Raw genomic sequence first — 24,745 nt, forward strand, 5'->3', positions numbered from 1 at the left:
TAAAGATTTTTATTAAAGATTCTTTTGATATTTCAAATGCGAAATAGATAGAAATTGTATTTAAAGTACAAAATGGATTGAATAATCTTTTTGAAATACAAAATAGAAGTCGTATTTCAAATATGCTCAGCCCTGCAAATAATACACTGAAAGGGAAAAAAATGGTTTAAATTATCATAATTTAATTTGATAGTCATTTTTGGTGTCAACGATATGTTTATAACTGTTTTGATGCAAATTAATGATAATTACTAATTAGTGATTAATGATAATGACTATAGCTTACGTTAAGAAGGTTATTATGTTTACTGCAATTGTATTTTATTATATCTATAAAAACTTTTTTTTTACTATATTGCTGTGCTATTTGAAAAAAATTCAAAATATTGATTAAATTTTATATCTTGATATTTTATGATATTTGAAATTTGTCATTAATTTACAGTAAAATTTTTTTCCTTTAGTTAATAGAGATATAAACGCAAGATTGTTATTATTAACATTATAGCACTAATAAATACAAAAATAGAGCTTCTAATCATAATTATATTACCATGTAAATATAGCTACAAACATAAAACATTTTTTTTCTCAGTGTACAGTGCTTCGCAACTTTTTTTTCTTCATAAAAACAATTTACAAGAAAAAAAATAGCTTTTCTTGCTCACGCCGTTCTCGAAATAAATCGTTTATTTCAAGCATGAAGTGTTGCACGCAAAGATTTTAGACAAGATACCATTTATGCAAGACAACGTGTAGTACTTTAATTTGTCTCGTTCTCTCGAACGGCATTTTCAGTCTTGAAATTGAGAGTCGAGATTTGCTTACATCGTTACGCGGAAATGGAAAACGATCGTGATGCAATAACGTGGGCGGTACGCGCAGGGGTCATTAATTCGCACCGAAGAAACGGCAAACGATCGATGAAACGACGCGAGAGATATCATCGTTCCCCTCTCATCCCTCCCCGTGTCTCTTGGCGCGTAACGAAAACGCAATTTACGTTCTCGTCTTCGCGCGGAATTACTTGACGCCGTTCCCCCGCAGATTCCGTTCCTCGCGACGTCGATGAACGGCGCCGGAACTTAAGCGGCCGCTTCCCGCGACGGAAGAGATATCAGAGTCATTGTTCGCGCGATACGCGCATTGTCCGTCTCGTGAAATGCACGGAATAAGTCACCTATTGTCTCATCATCATCACGGCACCGACAATGGCAGCGATACCAGAAGTTCCATCTCCTCCTCCTCCGCGGCGCCGGACATTCGAAACCAAGACACCAAGTTCCTGCAAGAGCTGTTGAACCAACAGCAAAAGCAACAACAACAACAACAACAACAACAACAACATGACGGCAGCAGGCTTTACCTACATGAGCGACACGTGTCGCGCGGTTCGGTCAGCTCCGCGCATTCTTACGGCTCGTCTTCTTACGGCTCGTCCTACGGCTCCAACTCGTCCAATCATCAGCAGTCCGTGTACCACACGATCCATGGCAACATCCATCATCAACCCCTTCATCACTATCACCACTATCACCAGCAATATCATTATCGGACGGCGAGCACCGGTAAAGCATCACCGACGTCACCCAGCCCGACCAACGAGCACGAGAAGCAGCACCATCATCACAGCATACAGGAGATGATACGGCATTTCGGCAGGCGGCTGGGACACATCAGGCGGCAGAGCGAGAGCCACGAGAGCCCGAAGAAGCGCGGGGAGGATTTCAGAAACAGGAGTCAGAGTCTGGACGGCAGTGCCAGGCATCACCCTCCCGCCGTTCCGCAAGAGACCGATTGCGAGACCACCTACAGGATCTACGAAAGCATACTCAGGCAAGGTAACGCGAGCGAACGCGGCCGAGTCTCGCGACGACGAGCGGCCTCGTCGGCCTCGTCGAATCCCCGATGAATCGAGCCCCCGCGCCGTTTCCCTGCGACGTAGTGTGCCTAACTATGTAGCACACTGTAACTATTTTATGTAGCAAGACTCGCGCTTACGAGCCTATGGAGACTCATTTCTGGCAATTCGTTATTGCCACGTGAATGTTTTTTTGACGATATAAAGAGAATTTCGAGGAGAACGTTGTCGCGCGAATGATGATACTGTAACGACACAAATTTCGGTGTCGTCGAAATTAATTACTTGTACGGCATTGCGTGTTGTTTTATCATTAGAACCGTGGATTAGAATGGTGGTGTAGAATTACTGCACCAGTCGTTCAACGACAGCAAATAACTGTTTAAGGAAAATATAAAAATAATAAGAATTTAAAATAATAAATATCAAATTAATATTATTTAAATTTTATTACAGGCTTGATTAAAATATCATTTTTCACTTGAAAATGTATGTGAAAGGCTTCTTACGGAAATGAGTTGAAAAAATTAAATTTCCAGGAAAAAACCTTCTCATCTTTTAACCGTTCGGTGTGTAAATATGAGAATTTGTTTCCGAATATATAGTAGATATAAAAACAAAACTGCTTTGATTAATATTTCGAAGATTTATTAAAAAAAAAAAAGGAAAAAAAACTATTTGAGCATGTTTGATTCACGTGGCAATTTATACTCACTGTGTTATAATATTTCACATTTATATTTTTTTTTATGACATTAATAATGACAGAGGTGAAGAAAAAAATATTATTTAAAACAAAGCAATAATTCATTTTTTATTTATTTATAAAATATGTTTTTATTATATATTCCTCTTTGTGTAAATATGGTAATTGTTCTGTTGACAGGTATAAGAATAAAGTTTTGATCAGTATTTTGAGAACTCACATTTAAAAAAAAACAATAGAAAAAACTCTCTAGATTTGCACGGTTTTTGTGAATATTTTTAATATTTACTACATATTTATATTTCTCGTGTTTTATTTGAATTTTGCCACAATTCACGATGCGATACTATTGATAGAGAACAATTTGTTCATACCCAGTTAAAAAAAAATAAACTCGATTTTGTAGGAAACTTTTTAATTATATCAAGCTGTTTTTATTTGACAATTGACTGGTGCAGTGATCTTATTTCTACTATTTAATATTATGTGTGTATTTTTGAAAAATAAAAAGGTAGCACAAACAAATTGATCAATTTAATCATTTGCATGTTACGACAAAAGCTATGGCACATTTGGAAAAATGCACCGTTACGTATTTGATTAAAAATACAGTCCAATCATTTCGAATGTTCTGATGATTCTAATGTTAACGAAAAAAAAAGAAGAAAAAAATATGAATAATTGTGCGGATAAAAATGTGAATAATCTCTCGAGTAGAGGTACTATTTCGATTTTCTGACTGTGCGTTTGGTTACGCAATGTGTTTTCGTACCGGCACGCGGCGGCGCGTGCGGAAATTTCTCTCGCGTGTCGTTAAATTGACCGTCCGCGTACAATATTGTTTCTGTTACATGCACGCTCCCGCGGGTATGTACGCCTCGCCGGTTCATACAGACGACAATTTAGACACGATATACGCGAATGTCATAAATAACGGCACGGTGAGATGCGTATAACGAACGAAATAACTATTCATCGTATTATTGCGTTCGAAGAAGAGCTCGCGCTATTCACCTACGACGCTCGCTGTTCTCGCGCTCGACGGAAAAAGAAGTAGGCTTTTAAAAAATAACAATTTTATTAATGTAACTTGTAACGCGAGATCGTGACGCGACAGAACAACAATTGACAATGAACGATCGTCAATAAAATATTGATTTCTCCAAGTCAGCTGGTTTCCAAGCCCGACCGTTCATACCGGGCGTAACAGTATAATCATATAGTACACGTAGCTCGAGAATGAGATGTCTTGTTATCCCTCTCGCAATTCAATCTGTCGCATTATTACACTTCGCAGCGGATATTTTTCTGCGAGAACTCGTCAAGAGTGTGATCTCAAGGGAAGGATTTATTAGATGTGCTGCGATGAATTTTTCACGTCTTACATAAACGTCGATATATCCGATTGAATATATATATATATATATATATATATATGTATATATATATATATAAAATATATATTTAAAAAAAAGGATGAATGATATTTTTTTCTCGACGTTTGTATCAGCGGCGCCATGTTTCTTTTTTTCCGATTACCATCTCTGGCGTTTTTCTCGCGATCTTCGGAACGATGCTATTTCTGGCACAGCGACCGATTCATCCCGCAAGCTCGGCCTTCATAAAGCTCGGTGATTATTGGTGGTAGCTCGCCTTGACCCGACCGCGTTATATTACCGCATATGACAACTGCGACGAGCTGTATACGATTCATTATTAATTCTTATTTACATTTAAAAACAGGGTCACCTTAAGAGTTGTTTTTCCAGAAACTGTCGTGATAACGTGATCGAAATTGTAGGCGTTCTTGATTCCGTCGGACGTTTCTATTCTGGGAGCCGCTTTTACCCGCATCCTCTCGGATGATCGATGTTAAGGATATATAAGACGTTGAGAGAATTATGAAAAAATTATAGATTGTTTTATATTGCATTTGAAAGTAAAAAAGAATTTGGCGGCGATTTTCTGTCTGAAGAAAAAATTTTTTCAATAAAAAGTAGACGTACTTTAATGAAAATGTAATTAATAATGCGCGAGAAACAAAATTTGTTGAAAAACTAAAATATTTAGTTCGATACGTTCAAGTAAACATTGAGTTGATTCAACAATTATTTAATTGTATAAAGGAAGGAATTTATTCATATATCAACCATTAATATTATAAAATCAAGAATTAACTAAACCAATTCGGTATTTAGTTAAATATTTAGTCGGATAAATATATAAGGCTTTTAACAAATTCTTTTAGTGTAAAATAATAAAATAAGAAATAAATCCGAATTTTTTTATTTAAAATTTTATTGCGATGCAAAGATCAGTTACGTATAACAAACAAAATTTATTTATTTACGAAATAACTAAACGATCACAATAAAACTCGGTATAAATCATCTTGAATGTTTAAAGTACTTACACAAAAAAAATTGAAATTTTCCTAATGTTGTAAAAAAATAATTTAACTTTTAACAACAAATAGAGTAAAAACGAATAATACAAATGTTATCAAAATATAATTTGATTCGCACAATTTTCAACACGTATAAATTATTCGTAATGTTAATATTAAACACATTTAAATATTTTATGTACTTTGCAGAGAGACCATACGTCCGATACATCGTTAATTGTTGTTTCGCGAGTTTGACGAGCTGAACGAGCGTGTGTGTTTATCTCGTGCTATCGCTCGCCTTTCCCCCAAGGATACAGGCGGACGGAGGCGACTTGCCAATTAGCGGACTAATTTGTCGAGCGGTATGCGCCGCCGCTTCTCTCGGGAAATTTGTCACGGCTATTCGAACTATTCGCAAACGTGTCTGGCCAACATCCGTTTCGCTCTACGCGAGGCGAGCGTTTCGCGAAACGCGCTCGTGAAATAAACACCGCCGATAAAGCGCGAGGTATCGCTTGGGCTCAGCTCGCGCTGAGGAAGCGGATTTAATCGTAGAAACGTGCACAAACGGCCTTCGCCGGGAGAAAAACAAAATTCCACGACCCGAGACCGAGAAGCGGGCCTATCGAAGCTCCGATTTCGATCATGTTCTACTTCGCGAGACGTTTCTTGCCGCGCCGTCCGTCGGCAGCCTCTGACGAACGATATCGAACGTTTTGTTTCCAAGACAGACGCAGGCAACGCGTCGCTTCGCGTCGCGCTGACGCGTTCTTTGGCAAACGGGAGGGGAAGAAATCCAAGTCGGCGTTTTCTCAGGTGATTACACTTTGAGAGAAAACATTGCTCCGACAAAAAAAAATTTTTTTTTTTTTTACACGTGCCTCTTAATAACGCCTGGATAAGCACCGATTACATAACGTAGCTCCAGCAAGTGTCTGTTTCTTCTCTTTTTTTTATTATTTTTACAAAATGCAAATAACTTAATCACATTATAATGGGTGTACAAATAACATTTACATGAATTAATAATTGCTCCGGCTACGCTACGCTGTATTTGCATTCATTACAAGTAGATATGTTATTATGAAATTTTCCATGACGCGACACGCCGAAACGAGAAATCGCCCGGCTAGAGAAGAGTGAGTGTTGCGTAAAATTGTTTTGATTCGCTAACGAACTTCAGAAGGAAGGATATTGGGAACTTTGCGACATTTGATCCCGCCCGTTAGTAAGAGAAGATACACCGGACCGAATCAATCTCGATTGAGTGTTTTTTCTATAGACGCAGTAGAAATGTAAATAACGAGTCACGTCTTACGTAATAATCACAATGACAAATTTTGCGCCGTCCGTCAATAAATTGTCTGATGTTACACGGGCTATTATGACCCGAAACCCAAGACAATTGAATTAATTGCAACCATTAAAACTGTTTACGATAATAGAAACACGCGTAGCACGCTCAGAGTCGATTGATTCAAACATGATAAATATAATGATTAGTGATCACGTTGGGGCAATATTTGACGAAGAGAAACTCTGTCTCTTTTTTTCTCTATTTATATATTATTTTATAGGTAATATATTTTACTTTTCACAGATTGCTTTTCTTCTCTCATCATTTTGCAGCCATAAATATTAAAATAAAGTTGTCGAAGTGTGAATATTTTACGAGGCATCGTACGTTTGATCAGACTGACGTAAAATCTGAAATAAAATATTTATTTTTCGATGACCTTGACTTAATCTGGGAATAATCACCTGAGGCGTTTTTCAGAAATGCGCGAACTATACGATTTGAATTGAATCGATTCTACGATTCGATTCTCAATTATTGGAAAATTTCGAATAACATGTACTGATAATTTCACAAAATTATATTAGATTGGCAAAAAACGTTTCTCTTCTATGTAAATGAAAAGCATTTTTTTATACAAATTAAAAACTTTTATTTACTTAGGAAACAAAACGACACGACTTTTTTGCCAACCTAATATAATTAAATTATATTTAAGCTGACTATGCCATGTAACAAATATTTTTTTACAATATAGAATTTTTTGTTATTATTTGTATATTAATCTGTATATTCAATTCGACAATTATTATCTGGTAATTATTATTTGTTAATTAAAAGTTGTGTTTCAACGATTCAACTTGATTCGGCGTTACAAAACACATCTCTAGTGGTGTTTTTTTTTTGTGTCTCAGCAGTGAAAAAATGAAACTCACACTCAATCCTACTAACTTTTTTTATTGATTGAGAATCCATATTTATTTTTTTATTTTATTTTATTTTTTTAGAAAATATTGAATATAAATTTATATACATAATTATATAATGCTAACAGTACAATCAATATATAAGTAATTAGAATAATGATTGTAAAAAATGAATTTGGTCCAGTTGATCCTTTATACGAAAAAAATAGGTATAGCTATTTTCGAGTTAATCACGATGGCTTTATTCTTTCTATCCATCGATGTAGCTGCAACATTGCGATATATATCTTTTCCCTTGACAGATTTATTTTTGCTTTTACGTCAATCGACTACATACAATCCGCTTGTTTCAGGCGCACACAGAAGAAGTTCATTGGATCCTACGGCGCGGAGATTATCCCTCGGGGCACCCGCAATACCTCACAGAGCATCCGATGCTTGCTTGGATCCAATTCACGCTGCCATACTCTTCAGGGACGCGCGGGGGGTAAGTCGATCGCCGCTATTAATTCCGAAGTGTTGTGTCGCTCATTTGCTACAACGACGTAATTCAAAAATGCTAATTTGTGAACCGTCTGCGAAGAAGAGAATTCTGATGAGAATTGAATATTATTAATTGAGTCAGGTGTTAATGGTACTCTCATTCCTGTACAAACAGAAAATTAAATCGTTACACCAAAATTGTATTTAAAAATGATACATAAGAACGATTCGTAAGTGATAAATCGTTATCTTAGCGGGAGTCGCAGAGGAATTGTAGATTTAGGTGACTGATAGTCCTGCTGGCTCCCATTCACATTACAGATAAAATAAACATTTAGAAAAGTATAAGAAACATTTAAAAATGTATAAAAGATTATAATATTATCAAGCGAGATGTTCGAATACAAAATTATCAAGTGAATGATTTATTGATATCTAATCAGCTACAATAATATTTACTTATTGCGTACCGTTCTTCTCGTTCAATACTGAACTGTAAAACTATTCCACAATTTCTGTTCGTGTTTCTTGAAGCTTTCGAGCCACGACGACAAACTGGAACATTTTGTTTTTTGTTACATCATTGTTATAGCAAATGAGCGATAATCAAGTTACTTACATTTGCGCTAATTTGACGCGCTAAAAGTCACAGTGTTATAAAATATTCCAAGGATCGCTTCGATTATTTCCGATTTAAATTTAATCAGTCGATTAAATTTAACAACAAAATTTATCAACTGTAAAACTTCAAGCTGATCATCTCTAATATGGTTTTTTAATTATTTTAATTAAAAAGTTATTAATTTGATGTATTATGTTTTACATAAATAAATATTATATAATTTACAGAAAATGGACAAGGAAAACATAATAATATGATCAATTTTAAATTTTGCAGTTGGCTATTTTAAATTTCTGAAATTTAATTGACTGACCAAACTAATCAGAGACAGTGGTGGACCATCCCAAAAGTTTTTATCATTTTGCGATCTGTTTTATCATAGCGAGATAAAAGTAAGATTTTCATGTATCGATAAGGAAACTTCCTATTATCGATAAACTAGAGTTCTACCATATTTTGGTGGGTTTACTACACGTTGGTAATATAGGCGAGATCGCTCGACAGACTTGCAATCGCATGATTGCATCTTGAATTTCTCTCTTGCTATCTCGCTCGCCTTATTTATTTTATCTCGAGGAGCTCGAGATATAATTCGCACGATTGAATGCACTATCTTAATGTCCTGAATGCACTATCTTAATGTCCAGCTATATATAGCCGATTCATTTCGCGTTTCCAAGAAAATTCTCTCTTGGATGACATTTCCATTGGAATTATTGCGATCACGTAAAGGAGAGTAATTTAGTTGCGCGGATAAATATCGCCAGCTCGTTCTTCAGCATTCTTCCTTATAACTAGTTGTAAAAAGAAAAAGGAAACAGAGCTCTCGTTTTTGCCAGACGCGCGATGTTATTTTTCGTGAGCCTCGGGAGTCCTCTCTCTCTCTCTCTCTCTCTCTCCCCTCTCGTTCCTTCCGTTTACTCTTACTGCGCTAAGTACATATTTGAACGCTTATCGACGTCTTATCTTTATCTCGCGCGCGATGGTCGCAGCAACAGATAGAGAGACGGCGGGTGATCGCGGCGATTCGGACTCGCCTGTGTATCATTTTTTGGGAAAAGCAAAGCGGAGAGCTTAAGTCGTTTAGGGAGGATGCTATTGTCCCCATGTCTGCCCATTCGCCTTCCCACGAAGGGCCACTTAAAATCCGGGATAACGCGCGGTGCAAATTTAATTAATTGTTCGGACTATTAGACGAGGAGGCGTCGACGACGATGACGACGACGACGACGACGACGACGACGACGACGACGACGACGAGGAGGAGAGCAAGCCGAGGAGGAGGCGTGCGCACATAAGCGACGCGCCGTAAATTTCATACACACAACGTGTGTCGCGCGAGCCTCGACGAGCCATCGTCGGGCGCCGGCCTGGACGGTGTGATCCAGTTGAGCACGAGCTACCGGGCGGGCAACCGACGGAAGCCGACGACGACGGGAAGCCGTGTGCCTCTCGTCTCCCCTTCGCGCGGCATCCACGCGACCAGGTGATCCTCTCGCTCGATCGTGATCCAGGCGAGATCGGTGGGGTTATACCGTTACCGAACGTCGTTAGTCGGAGAGTCGGTCTGATTCGCGCCTGTCACCTCGGCGCCTAGCTCTTCCGTCTCTCGGTGAAATTTTTTTCCGAGAGAAAGAGAGAGAGAGAGAGAGAGAAGGAGAGGGAGGACGAGAGTGCGTGAGAGTCCGAGAAATCGGTTGGTTCTCTCGCGCAGATTGGCGCAGCTTACCGACGACTCCGGGCGACGTCCGGTGTTAGCTCGCGTTTCTGGGGTGCGACCGATTAATTGGCATTTTCGAGCGGGCGTAAACCGCGTGTGTCTACCGTTCCGTCGTGCCGCGGACGGAAATGCGACGGAGAGGATCGGCGCCGACTCTCTCTCTCTCTCTCTTTCTCTCTCTCGCGCGCGCGCGCGCGGGTCCAGTTGTGCGAAGCTGAGCGCGGCGCGAAGCGCGCGAGGGGAGGCGGGATGCTTTTCGGGATGCGAAGCAACGACGTAGTTTAATCTCCGGCGATCCTCCGGGTCGACGACGCGCGAACACTTGTTGCTAGAAAAACGTGTGTCGCGCGGAGGAGCGCACAGCTCCCGAACGGATTCGGAGCGCCGCGCCGCGCCGCGTCCCTGGGGTTGGCCCTGACCCGACACCCTCGCTCGTTTTCACGGCTAGTAGTCGGCGCGGCGCGGCGCGGGACGCGGGCGAGATTATCGAAATGATCGCGATAACTACTCGAAATAGCCATCAGCGCGCTGGGCACCTCGCGCTTTCCCGTTTCGCGTCGGCCCGGCGGAGAGTGGGAAAAACTGGTTTTCCACCGTCGCGTACGCGGAACATGAAGTTTTTATTGCGTCATAATTATCGCGGGACACCGATGAAGTCGCGCATCTCTTCGCGCTCTTCAACGACGCGGACGTGCGTTTTCTGCCTTTCGCGTGCGCGCGCGCGCGCACGCGTGTGCGTTTAACGACGAAAGGCACAGTGATCGCGGCCACGAGATCGTTCACGCATCCCGGAAGATACGCGCGCCTCTCTCTATCGAAGTTCGGCCCCGCCGATCCGACGCGGCTGTTTGCAAACAATTGCGATTCAGATTTATATTTAGATTTCCGCCGCGGTTGCCCGCGGATCTGGACGCGGCGGAATCGCGAATATTGGCGGCCGCGCCTTTCAACACGCGAGAGACAGCCAACGATGATTCGTCCGAGCGCACGAAGATAATTGACGTCGCGTTCGTTTCCTACATTACAAGTAATTCGTCCATTTCTGTTAATGTGGATTAGAATGAAACGCAAGAGATAAGAAGTGCCACGTCTTTTGATCGAAGCCGAATCTCGATGCTTAATAATATTTTCTATCGGGTTATTAAACGCCGATAGAAAAAAAATGGTTGCAATTATCATCATTTAGTCATAACTTGTATTTATTTTTTATGCCAACTACATATTTATAGTTGTTTTAATCATACAAATTATAGTTCTTAGAAATTACTGTGTACATAGTAAGTAAAATCTTTTTAAAAATAATTATATTTATGATAATTACATTTATTAAATAGAAATGTTTATCTTAGAAATATTTATCTTAGAAATATTTGTTTTAGAAAGATCAGAGAGAACCCAGAGAAACATTTATTTTCTTTGAATCAAAAAATATTTGAATTAAAGAGATCTGTACATTCCTATATAGCTTAAAGAAGTCTCTTTGATTTGAAGAAATTTTTTTAGTTGTTTCTTTTACTAGAAATAATTTAGTTGTGCAACGCAAATTTTTTTTTAAAGTTTAAATGAAAGAAATATATTTTTTAAATCAGAATCACTAAAGTAGTATTTTCTTTTAATTAAAAAGTTATTTAAATTAAACAAATAATTTCTGATAATTAGCCAATAACATTGTTTTTTGAAATCAAATAAATATAATATTTGTTTGCTTCAAAAATATGTTTACCTTAACTTAAAAAATAAACCAAGTTAAGGAAACGATTTCATCAATTTAAACATAACTTTTCACTCAGTGTATTGCAATTCTATTATCACAATCTGTGACATGTTGTACACTATCCGCAGTATCGCAACGATAAATATTATCTCAACAATAACAACATTTCAAAGCATAAAATAAAAATAATTTTTAACCAAATCTTTGAAAAATTAGTGAAAAATAAACAGTTCACATTAAATAGAGTAATAATTTTTTTAAGTAATAAATGTTTTGTACTGTAGTTTCATTGCGCTCGGTATTATTGCAACTTGTGATCAGTTTTAGCTGTTATCGAAATTTCCTTTTGATTTCAATCAAAATTAATGTCTAATCGAAATTCATTGTAAAAAACCATTGAGATTTCTGAATCTTCCCCATGTTGTCACAGGGCATCCTATCAAAAAATGACAATTCTTATTTGTTTTATTCACATATCGATTTAATATTTATTTTTTTATTGTTATAAATAATCTCATTTTTAATTATTCTTATATTTTTCAATAAATTCTTTTTCAATAAAAAAAAATTTATCTAAGTTGATGTAACTCTCCAGAATTCACAATATACTGTATTAAATCAATGCACAGTGTTCTCGGATCGATATACAAATAACAGTAAATAGAAAATTTGTGTATATCTCGAATTGACATACCTAAACCTACGTGAGTATTCAATTAGTTACGCATGACAATCGAAGCGTTGGTGTCTCGATTTATCGTATTTTTCAGCGTTTTCTAAAAATTGTAAAAGCACAGAGCGTAAATTAAATTGACATCGAAGCTAATCTACATTGACAGAAATGGACAACTTTCTCACATCTGACGAGCGTTCGCCGTCTAAACGTACACACACGGCGATCCCTATCGGCGTGCAAACGTTTCAGATAACGGATCTTGTGTTTCGGGCTCGGTACGCGTAATCTTTATTGAGGCGTACTGCGGAAAAGAAAGGAGGAACGGAAGGACCCTGTCGAAATAATATTTAGCGAGCGTGTCGCAGATTCGTCGTACGGCGGAGACGTCCCGAGGATCTCGAACGTCTTTCGAGGTCCATGGTTCGTTTCTCGGCGAGCGCGGCGGAGATGGGATCGAGTTCGATGCATACTTGAAGATCCGAGTGAAAGCCACATTAAGGAGAAAGAAAAGTGAAACAATAGACATTTTTTCAATAGACATATTGGTTTATCAAAAAATTTGATTGTGATGACGAAATTATACATTTGAAATATACTGTAATTTCATTGCAGTAAAATAAATATAAGTCATTTTTGTTATTAATAGGATTAATTTATGTGCTGAAAATAACATTTTATCTCGTTACATTAAAATAAATATTTATTTTAATTCAGTGAAATAAATTTATATTGTACACATTCTTGAATGCATGTTTTTTTCAGTACAGTAATCAAGTTTCATTTCCACTAATAAACAAGATTATTTGATTTAAATAAATGTCATTAGTACTATTCAAACAATTTACATCAAACAAGTGAATATTTTTGGTTTCTATCGTTACACAATCGAATCTTTCACAAGTGGCACTCGAACATTAAGAATAAAATTGTTTTAATAAATAAAATTTCTAGTATTTATAAAAAAAAAAAAAAAATCGAACACGCTTGATTCGAGTCCGCACGAAAGTAGAATTCTCTTTTTTTTTTTCCCCGAGGTACTCGTGAAGCGCGTTGTTCGAATCTATTTCATTCGGATTCGAGTTCTACTTGACATTAGTCCCGCTTTCATTTTTCGAAGCGACCGTAGAGAGAAAGCTCGCGAAACCTGCACCATTGTAAGACACTTAATCCCATCCACTGACCGCGGTCGAATTCTCGTGGAATTCTCGCGTGGGCGCGTCTCGTTTACATAGGATTCAGATCGCGTCTTTAAACCGCGCGCTGCACGCTCGCGGTTTGCAAATCGAGAGACCGCCAGACAGATGTTCGCCGCCTCCTCTCGCAGTTTCCGCGCCCGATCTCTCTCTCTCTCTCTCTCTCTCTCTCTCTCTCTCTCGCGCGCGCCTTCTCGCTCGCATCGAGAAACGATGAACCGCGTCAACAAGTCGAGTATCGCACGCATTGTTCCTCCCTGCTCCTCCCCCCTCCTCCTACATCTCGCGTGCGTATGTGACGCACGCGTTGAGTACTTTTTTATCTGCCGCGGCGGCCTTGCGGACGAACGCCGCGTCCCGCCCGTTGTTGTATCGAAACTTCGTCGCGCGCGCCTACGCGCCCGTTATTACGGAAAAAAAAAAATTCTCGCGTTACACGCCCATAACGATAACGAGAGCCACGTCGGCGACGACGCCTCTGCCGCGGCTGTTTCGCTCGGCGAAGCGGAGATGTTTCGCGCCGCGCCGCGCCGAATCGATCTCGATTTCGTCGAGTGATCGATGAAGAGGAAAAAGGCACGAAAGTAAACCTTTGGTTGAATTTTCCGCCAAAAGCTACGGTGATCCCGTCCGAGATTTTTAGATTCGAACGGGCACAGCGAGCAATCGATTTCTCGCGATATTAAAAAAAAAAGAAATTTTTTCAAATATCGAATGAATTAAAAATGAAACATACGTAAAGATCACAAGTACTGTAATAAATTGCAGAGCAACCAGTAATATACGTAATTAATAATACTTATTTTGAAAAATATTTGTAAATATTTCTTTTTAAAAGAGGAGAAAATTTTTTGAAGTATTGAGTGAGTTTCGAATGGAACATAATGATTTCAGATACTAATTAATTGTAGAGCAATATAGTAATGTACAATACGCAATTAATATTTATTTTTTTAAAATAATTATGGATATTAAAAAAAAATTTCTATTCGTTTATTTCGATTTTTTTTCCACGATTTCTATTAATAACTCCACTCGCTTCGCCAAATACCAGATCTTATTGATGATGTAATAAATACAGCGCGCTCGCTCGCTCGCGAGAGAGAGAGAGAGAGAGAGAGAGAGAGAGAGAAAGATAGAGAGGAGCCTGGCGCCTCCTTTATCGCATGGTTTGTTTATTACACTTGTTACGTGTGTGTCGTGCTATCTATCGTTCTACTATTCTTGGCGCGGATCGAATGAGCGCAGTCGCGCAAGTTGGAAAAAGACGACCCTGCGGCCACACGGGGAGGATAGAAAAAAAAACCGGGGCGCTTTCCGAACCGGTGATCCACAACGAAGACCCCGGCGTCGCCGTTATTTTTCCTTGAGATGCTGCGTTTAATAAAATCGCGTGGGCCGCGCGGTGCTGTCAACCCTGTCAGCGATCGATTTAAAACGCGACCGCTGGCGGTCCCGAGAGCACGTAGATCTTCGGCGTAAATCACCGGCGTCGTTTCGCGCGCGAGCGATACGCTTAACGTTCCGGAAATGCTCACCTAACTTTTCCTTATTTCTCCAATTAAAAATAAATATCATTAATTACGTATTGCGCATTATTGATTGCGCTCTACAGTTTATTAGCGTTTCAGATCACTATGTGCGTTTCACTATTAAGTGAATTTTGAATGAAACACACGTATCTCAAGTGCTAAATAAATCGCAGAACAATCAATAATATGTAGTACGTAATTAATATTTATTTCTAAAAATAATTGTGAATATTTGTTTAAAGGAAAGAGAGATTTTTTTTTTAATATTGAGCGAGTTTTGAATGAAATACACGTAATGATTTCAAATACTAAATTGTAAAGCAATTGGTATACAATACGTAATTAATAATATTTATTTTTCTAAATAATGTATATTAATTTTTATTTAAAGACAAAATGGGAAATTGTTTTAACGAATGTGGATTTTCGCTTGATAACGAAAAGTATTGTGACGGAATTTTATTTTCTCGCGCTGCTGGAATAAAATCGTAACAATCACCCCGTAAAATTCGTAATGCTAAATTGCACTCAATTTGAATTATTTTTTAATCGTTCCCGTATCATCACTTATACCGTTGCCATTCGGTATATCGTTAATTTTAAACTGAAATAATGCAGTTAAATAATTTAACCGCGGGAATTGATTCAAAGGTGACTATTTCCGAGTTAATAAATCGTGGTGCGCGAGATTAAGAATCCGGACGCAATAAACGGCAATAAGAGGCAACTCAATATGTTAAATAAGGAAACGTTTTATAAAGTTTTATAAACGTTTTCCTTATTGAACTGCTCCCCGTTCCCTCGAACTCGATCGATCGGCCCGCGAAGAGTAGCGAGAGAGAGAGAGAGAAGGCGGAAATGCAGGAAACGCAAGTGGGAATCGCTACGACGAGAATCTAAATCGCGTTACGTCACTTCGGGAGATGTTTGCCACGCGGCTATCGGAGACTCGGTCTATTGACAGAGTCGCGAATTCTTGGCAGGCTGCAGCGCAATTAGCCGACCGTGCCGGCTCGCCGCCTCGATCCCGCAGCCGGCGGCGCGAAAAGAGTTATGCCACCGTCGAAAATATCCCGGACAGCGCGCTCGCGGGTAACACCGGCGGAGGTGTTAAGCGAGGACGTGTTAACGCCGTGCCTTCGCTCGTCGCGACGACGTAAACACCGTCGCGTAGACGCGAGATCATCCAGCAACTGCGGCTACCAATTGCGTTGAATCGGTCGGTCTTCTCACCGAGTTTCCCGAACGGGAAGGACGCGCGCGTCGACGACGACGACGACGACTACGACGAGAGCAAGAGCACCGAGGTCAAGGTCGAGAGGATGAGGGATACTCGATCGGGGCTGTGTGATCGATAGACTTTGCAACGCAGCGTCGCCGTACGAAAGTGCGTCGAGCGCGAGATTATTCCCTCTCGAGGGGAGCGATTCGTTTTAGAATAGCCTCTCGAAATCGACACACACGCGCGCGCGCGAGATGTTGTTCCGACGTCAAACGAGCGAGCCGACCGGAAGTATCTCCAAGAGCTCGGAAGCCACGAGCTCCGGAGTTCTGACCAGCTGGTACACGAAGATCAAGAGGCGGCACACCTTCAGTCCGAGATCCCTGTTGAAACGGACCCTGGTATATTTCTTCCTTCTTTTCTCACAAGATCTTCTTAAGTCTCCTCTCAATCCTCCGTATAAATGCTCCGTAAATCTTCGTGAAAAATGGATAAAGGAAGAAAAGAAAAAGAGAAATGTGGGACGTCTCGCGACAAGCAGCTTCACAAAGATATGAAAGGAAAAAATATTAGCCTTGTTACATAGAGAAAAAATTATTATTAAATCATCATCAACAATCATATTCTCATATATATATAAAAGCAAGAGCATACAATTTTTTAAAAGAATTTGATAACCTTAAGCAGGTAAACTTGACTTACATGAAATTTGTTTCTTCATGTAAGCAAATTGTGTTTAAGATTATCGAATTTTAAAGAAGGTTTTATCTGTTGCTTCTATATGATAATATAATTGAATTTTTTTTCTATGTATGTGTGTAAGTAACTCTTTTTATGCATAGAAAAAATAGTATGAAACATTAATATCAAATTAAAACTTATATAATCTATCTAACAATCATTGTTTCATATATAAACAAGAGATTTATATATAAACTCGCTTACATATAAAACAATAATACTCTTGCTTATTTATAGTTTAATCTTCTTTAAAGAATTTAATAATCGCAAAATATTTTTATTTTAATATTATAATAATTATCTAAAGAATATAATTGTTTGGATAATATTAAAAAATTTCAATTCTTCAAGATATTGTTATTGGAAGATATTTTCTGATATTTTTTCTTCTCAACTCATGAAAATTGTTATTGAATAATGAAAACCTACTTTTCTTGATAAAATTATAATTGATAAATTTTGTCTAACGCTTTATAATCTCATTTCAATATTTAATATTTTGAAAATAAAGAAGCATTCTTAAAATAAGAAGTTTATAAGATGATAATGTTTTTTTCTGTGTGTTTAAAAAAGAGAGAAACAGAAAGAGAGGGCTCGATTTCAAGATATCACTGTGACTTTTAGCGACAATATTTCTTAGCTTAACGAACGGATCTTTTTTCGCAAAGTAATCGTTGTCGCTACAGTCGACGACCTCAAACGATAGTACATTCGGAATATATAATTTTATTGATTTCTTTTTCTAATTTACAGCTGCCGGTGGTGGATCCCTTCCTGGAGAAAGTCTCACTGTCCGATCTTGGTGAGTATCGTCTCTGCGATACATCATATTTCTCCGTGATCCAATTTCGTGGAAAACTCCCGCGATGAGATCAGAACGCGTTCACTCGCAGCTCGTAAAATTGACGCAGTCGTCCGAATAAAAGTCCTCTCGAACAATTGAGCCCGAATGCCCGTAATCAGCGAAACAAGCAAGCCCTTAAACTACATGGTCTCACATATGCGAGCAATTAAAATGTTAATTCGGATTATATCGATCTTGGAGGGATGGAATATTAAGCGAACAGTGGCTACGAGATACATATGTGTGTGTGTGTTTCCGCGCGCTACGTGTATGTATGTGTGCGCGCGCGCGCGCGCGCCAAGAGCAGAAATTTCCCTTTATAAGTAGAATTGATTTAGTATCAAACGCTCGACATTGTTATATAAATTTAACGTTGATCAAAGACTCCACAGGTTTCCAAGAAGTTTAGTTGTACGGCGCAAAAAGCCGAAGTCCTCGAAGCGCGCGCGCGCTTCAAACTTTCCCCCCTTCAGTTTAATTAGGATTCATAATACTCGTGAAGTTTAACTGTTCCGGATACGAAAGGATTTTCATTCGCATCACCGCTGCTGGCTTCAATTGAAATTAATTTTCTCGCATAAAGGTAGGGATTTAAAGTAAAGGCAATGATGCTGCGAGTCAATGAGTGCGGAATGCGAAACATTACTCCACATGTTTCCATTGAGCCCGTTGCATGGCTTTCCCCTTTCGAAATCGTGGGTACTAGGTCTTCCGCGATGTGTCCTAGTGCATGGTGCCGATCGATGAGTTCCCGGGAGGCCAGCTGGCATTAAGAGCGAGAGGGAGGGACTCGCGATACAGCTTCACTTGGTCGGCGCGCTTGCATTCTACGTCGCACTCTGGCACCCTCCTCCTCCCCCTTCTCTTCCTCTTCCTCCTCCTATCTAGGTCTAGGTCATGGGGCAAACCGCTACGTTCGATATAAGTTTATTATTACGTGTGGCGGGATCTCTCGCGCCCGATCCCTCCCACGTATTTCCGCGAGTTCCTCGAGTTGTCGATACGTAGGCGAATCCGTTTGATCGGAAACCAAGCCCTGGCCTGTATTTTCGAGATTAAGTATCGCGTTCGTGAGCGCACGTGCGGGCACGTGCGGATCTACGACGACGGCGAAGATAAATGAAACTCGAAAGGGCACACACAGCCGTAACGTGTCGTCTCGACAAGAGACGAGGTCGGTTAGATCGTAGATACCAGTTGACGCGGGGCTCGTCTAAGACGCAGCAAGGCTTTCTTTATCAAGGCTGGGCGTTGCGTCGCGGCGTTCAATTATAAAAAGAAAATGGGTAAAAGAAAAACAAACGTCCTAACGGCGCGCGAAAGGAGGCGACGCGAAACTTGGCGCGTTTTCTCTCTTTTGGCAAGGCGCATCAGCGACGGTTATTCTTGGCACGACTTGGGTTGACGACGATGAGGAGGAAGCTAGAAACCCGTGCGAAAGAGCGAAAGAGAGACAGCCGACGTGCGAGACGCTGACGACGGATCGACTGGGCAGTCGTGGTGCTCGCCAGCGACGAGGCTGACGATTCGCGATTGGAGATCTGCGTGCGACAAAGCAGCGCTCCGGAGACCGTCCGTCGTGTTGTAAATCACGAGAGGGGGCGCGTCTGGTGAAGAAAAGAGGAATCGGGATTCTTCGAGATAAATTAACACAACGGGGTCTCAGGGGAAGGGGGAGGGGCGAGCCTCCTTTGTATCGCCGCAATGTTACACCTGTAGTGCAAGGCCGCCGAGGTCGAAGCCATGAGTCACTCGAGCGGCGTTTTTCTCGGAGCCGAGAGCCGCCGTCGAGGGAGGAACGTCCCGAGGTCCCCGACGAGAAGGATGCGGCAGTCGCGAGCACTTTGGGCGATCCGTTGATTCGCAGGACCTGGAGAGAGAGAGAGAGAGAAAGAGAGATAAAGATCCATTCTGAGATCGATGCTGAATAATGCTGGCCTTGCACTACTACTCGGATTCGGAGAGCGTTCGCGCCACCCTGAGGCAGGTCGCGGCTGCCTGGTGGAGCCAGGACGACGATCCCGTGTACTCGAAGGACCTCATCAAGGAGTTCGAGGTGGAGGATCCGCCCCTCGAGGACGAGCTCGCTTGGATCCTCTCCAAAGGTACCCGGAGCACCCGAGAGCTGTGTTTACACATAAAACGTGATCGAGGAAATTTCACGTCGCTCTCGCATCCCACTTGCATTTCAGTTAACTCGAACGACCATCGTCCGTCGCCCACCGTCGTGATCACCGGTCGCGGAAACGAATGTCAATATTGTATCTCGGTTCTAGATCGCGTTCGCTCGTAACAGAGGCGCCCCCAGAGAAGTAAGCTATCGCGTAACGAAAGCGAATGGGACAGACAGGGAGTTGCGCGATTTTTTTGTTCGGCGGACCGTTTCTTTGGCGACGCGTCTTCACCTTCCGTTAATATCTCGTACGCGCGCGTTGTCAAATCACCGTACGACGCGGACGGGAAGGAAAGAGTGGTAGAGGTTTCGAGCAGCTTGACGCATACACGTATAACCAGATATGAGTGTACGTGTAATTACACGCACGTACACACACACACACGTGCACAAGTCGGGGGCACTTTCCACGCTCGCCTCGCTCGCCGCCAGCTCATTCGTGAGAGCCCCGTTACGTTCTCTCCTTCACCTGCGATCAGTCGCGTCGTAGTCGTGTGCCTTGATCCGTCCAACCGCTAGGTCGCGGACTCCAACATCTGCGCGAAAGAATCACTGGACGTGGTGTTCTCGCTAGAGTGATCGCCGTGTAAACGCCAACAAGTCTGCCGTTGTTATCGCGCTCGTCTCTCGTTCATGGTTTCTCTCTCGGCGACGTGTAAAAATGAACTGCCGCCCTAGCTCGAGATAGTTTTTTCTCTTCTCTCTCTCTCTCTCTCTCTCTCTCTCTCTCTCTCTCGATTTTCTTCCTGGAAATGGAAACACCGAGTCACCTTATTGATTCCCTTTAATTAATTTGAAAGTCAGTGAACACTCAAAAATGTTTGTTTTATCTCCACTTTGCATGCGATTCAATTCTGAAATGAATCACTGAAAGCTTCCTCTTCTTTTTTTTTTCTTTTTTTTCTTTACGTCACGTAGCTAATGGGAGTGATGCATTGCCTGCAATTCCGTTGTTCTTCTGATGCAATTTTGCATCATTCTCCTCGTGATATTACTCATCGCTACTAGCAAAGCCGAACAACAATACGGCTCTTATCTGCTTATAGTCACCGCAGCCCTTTATCTATCGTTGTGTACTTTAAAGAATATTGAGTTCACTATCGACGATGTTTCACGGATATAATCTCTCTCTCTATCTCTCCCCGGATGTATAATCGAGCTTCCCTGCTTAATCGTAATTTATCGATCATTCAATCAAGTTCCATCACGTTGTGTAATATCGTTAACTCGTTCGAAACTCCAAATTAGGTCATTGAGGTCCGTGTTATTATTATGAAAGGAAAATGCGTATTAACACAATTTCAATATTGCTCCAAATGGACGTTATCTAATAAAAGTGATTTTGCCGTAAAAAAAAGAACTAAAAAATTTAGGTGTTTCCTCAATTTTATATAAAAATCGTGGACGGGAGGCAAACCGGGTGACGCTGCTTCTCTGAGTCACATTGTTGAAACGCTCAACAAGGACGAACAATTAGCGAGTTATTAATTAAACATTCGCGAACGCGTTGGAATAATTTGAATTACGTGCGCTCGTCGCGTAAGTTTTAATAACGACCGCGCTGTTGTGAGAGATTTCCACATGCGAAAATGCTTCGTCGAAATCAGAAGGCTCTACTCTACTGCGAACTGTTTGGGCTTTCAGAGGAGGACGAGTCGCAGATCTTCGTCAAATTCTTCAAGTTTCACAAATGCTACGACCTAATACCGACCAGCGCCAAGCTAGTCGTCTTCGACACTCATCTACTCGTTAAAAAGGCCTTCTTCGCTCTCGTCTATAATGGTAAGTTTTGCTTTCATTCAATTACAAGGGATCCGGGAGCAGGTGCTTGATAATAACGAAATAATACTTTCAGGGGTGAGGGCCGCACCGTTGTGGGACAGTTCCCGGCAACAGTTTGTCGGCATGCTGACAATAACGGATTTCATAAAGATACTTCAGATGTATTACACCAGTCCGTCGGTGACAATGGACGAGTTAGAAGAGCACGAGCTAGACACGTGGAGAAGTAAGTTTCTCTTTTCTCGTTGCGAGAAGGACAATCTGTCGTCGCATGAATAGAATAATTAATCTAAAATTCGTTTGAGTTTGTCCTACCGAATACGTAACGACGGATATGCTCGTGATACCAAGGAATCTACATCCGGGAAATTATCGATTTTCAGAAGTCCTGAAGGATCAAGTCCACCCTCTTGTAAGCATCGGGCCGGACGCGTCGTTGTACGAGGCTATCAGAACCTTAATACAAAACAGAATCCACCGATTGCCTGTGATAGATCCCGATACCGGAAACGTCCTTTATATCTTGACGCATAAGCGGATACTTAGGTTTCTTTTCTTATATGTAAGTATGCGCGTCTTTCCCCGCGAATAAACGACATCCCGCTGGAATTTGCGAATCTGTCTTTTAATCCGCATCGCAATTGGCAGATCCACGAGTTACCGAAACCATCTTTTACCAACAAAACATTGAGAGAATTGAGGATAGGCACCTTCGAGAATATAGAAACGGCTACGGAGGAAACTAGCATAATTTTAGCTCTGAAAAAATTCGTCGAAAGGAGAGTTTCCGCATTGCCAATTGTCGACACCGAGGGAAAATTGGTGAACATCTATTCAAAGTTTGATGTCATTGTAAGTTACATTATTTTAAATCGTCTGCAAGAGACTGTAGCGCGTGTTACGCGCGTTAACGCTAAAAAAAATTTTTTATTGTTTTTTAGAACCTAGCGGCAGAAAAGACGTACAATAATCTAGATGTTTCGCTACGTGAAGCGAACGAGCATCGCAATGAATGGTTCGAAGGCGTTCAGAGTTGCAAATTAGATGAGACATTGTTCACTGTAATGGAAAGGATTGTTAGAGCTGAGGTAGAGAAGCGTTTCTTTAAACTGAGCACATTTTCTCGATTCACAAAATTAAAATTACTACATTTTTGCGTTATGTTTAGGTTCATAGGCTAGTGGTGATCGACGATGATGATAAGGTGATCGGTATAATATCCCTTTCCGACCTGCTCTTCTACCTCGTTCTTAGGCCTTGTGGTGAGTAGAATTTTTTTCAACATTCTTGATCAATAACTGATTATTTTCGGTTCACTTACAATTAACTTTTAAAGTCACATTAAGAAGTTTATTTTCTACTTTACTATATTGCAACTTACAGTTTTTTTTTTGTAAACTTACAACATTTTTCTATGCAAAATATTGTGTAACATTCTTTTAATATGATCAAATGTTAATTTTGATTTAGCGAAATGATGTTTTTGCTTATTGATTTTAGGTGAGGATGGCAGTAGCAATAAAGGTAGTTCTATATCGTTGCGAGCACAAGATTCTCTGCTATCGAAGGCTCCCAGCTCCGCGCAGTCGGAAGCGTCGCTCGCCGACGGCGAAGCTGAGCAGCAAGATGGTGCAGAGGCGACGGATCATAATCAGTCCGAGGAGGCGCCGGCGACACCTAGTCCACCGCTGAGTCCAGCCACGTCGGAAATCTCGGAACCTCAGTCGACACTAGTGAATCAAACGCAAGAGGCGACGTGGCGGGACGTAATAAACATTTGTGTCTCGGGCGTCTCGGGCGGGGAATGAAACGTCGCTGTTTTCATGTGCCGCTACGCACGGATTAGACTCCGAACTGACTTTGATGCCGTTCTTAACCGCAGCGGCAGACGAATCACATAACGACTGCATATTTGTACATCCTTTGTTGTTATCGCTCGCGGCTTGTCGCGAGCGCCCAAGTTGATCGGTGATACGCGCCACGGAATAGGGAAGTAGGGCGGTGCGAGAATGCTCCCGCGCGTTTGAGAAAAATTGGACGTGGCGCGATAGTGTAACAGAGGAATTCGCTGAACGCGACGTTACGATATAACAAACACGATGCTCTGTATAGTGTATAAAATCACTTAAGCTTAATTTTTTATGGTACAAATGCTACACAGACATGCTACGTATTAGACGTTTTCGCCAAGGATAGTAGGTAGCTGCGCCATTATTTGCTCAGAATGCGATTCTCCGCGCCCTTCTACAATCGAGCACCGGGAAAAGAAATGACGTATTTCGAGAGAAGTGCTTTGGAGACACGACAAAACCTTGGGGTAAAGTCGCAATTTAATATCATGATTATATATTCTTTATATGAAAATTGTATTATTCACCCTTTGTGGAGAACATAGATATTCGTTTTAATCTTGTGTATAATTAGAATATGTAAAGATTTTAAAAAAATATATATAGCTATCGGAGTATTTCGCGATCGACAAAAAACGAATGCCTATCCTCGTTATAAGCGCGAGGCCTTCCACAATTTTTTCTGAATATATTGTATGTCACCGATCTTATTAAATATCTTTGACATCTTACGTACTCTTTTGTAAAAAAAATCTACTTTTTTTTTCTTTTATTAATTTTTATCGGAAACATGCTTTAGAGATACCTGTAATCTTTATTACTGATCATGCATAATAAGTAGATTCATTTTAACACCATTCTACACGCGAGTAGACACGCGGTGCTTTTAAGTTTTCAGACACAATTTCCATTGATTATGTAGAAGGGACATTGAGTATATCAAGGTATACTGTTAACGAGTATTGTTAAAGCACAGATACAAATTATTTCGGATTATATCTATGACACGTGAAA

At 40.5% G+C, this 24,745-nt stretch overlaps 1 protein-coding gene across 6 annotated transcripts in view; it reads left to right on the forward strand.

The window, feature by feature from the left end:
- The window catches only part of LOC105205044 (dentin sialophosphoprotein), a 71,172-nt gene extending 46,427 nt beyond the window's left edge, over positions 1-24,745 (forward strand). For all 6 annotated transcript variants that reach the window (XM_026133925.2, XM_026133929.2, XM_026133928.2 and 3 more), the window contains exons 8-16: positions 7,533-7,666; positions 17,836-17,884; positions 21,744-21,881; positions 21,955-22,107; positions 22,265-22,443; positions 22,530-22,733; positions 22,823-22,969; positions 23,050-23,143; positions 23,382-24,745. In XM_026133925.2, the coding sequence (XP_025989710.2) occupies positions 7,533-7,666; positions 17,836-17,884; positions 21,744-21,881; positions 21,955-22,107; positions 22,265-22,443; positions 22,530-22,733; positions 22,823-22,969; positions 23,050-23,143; positions 23,382-23,689 (1,406 nt within the window). In that variant the 3' untranslated portion in view covers positions 23,690-24,745. The remainder of the gene's footprint in view (positions 1-7,532; positions 7,667-17,835; positions 17,885-21,743; positions 21,882-21,954; positions 22,108-22,264; positions 22,444-22,529; positions 22,734-22,822; positions 22,970-23,049; positions 23,144-23,381) is intronic.

The sequence above is a fragment of the Solenopsis invicta genome, chromosome 3, assembly GCF_016802725.1.
Source record: "Solenopsis invicta isolate M01_SB chromosome 3, UNIL_Sinv_3.0, whole genome shotgun sequence".
Classification (NCBI taxonomy): Eukaryota; Metazoa; Arthropoda; class Insecta; order Hymenoptera; family Formicidae; genus Solenopsis; species Solenopsis invicta.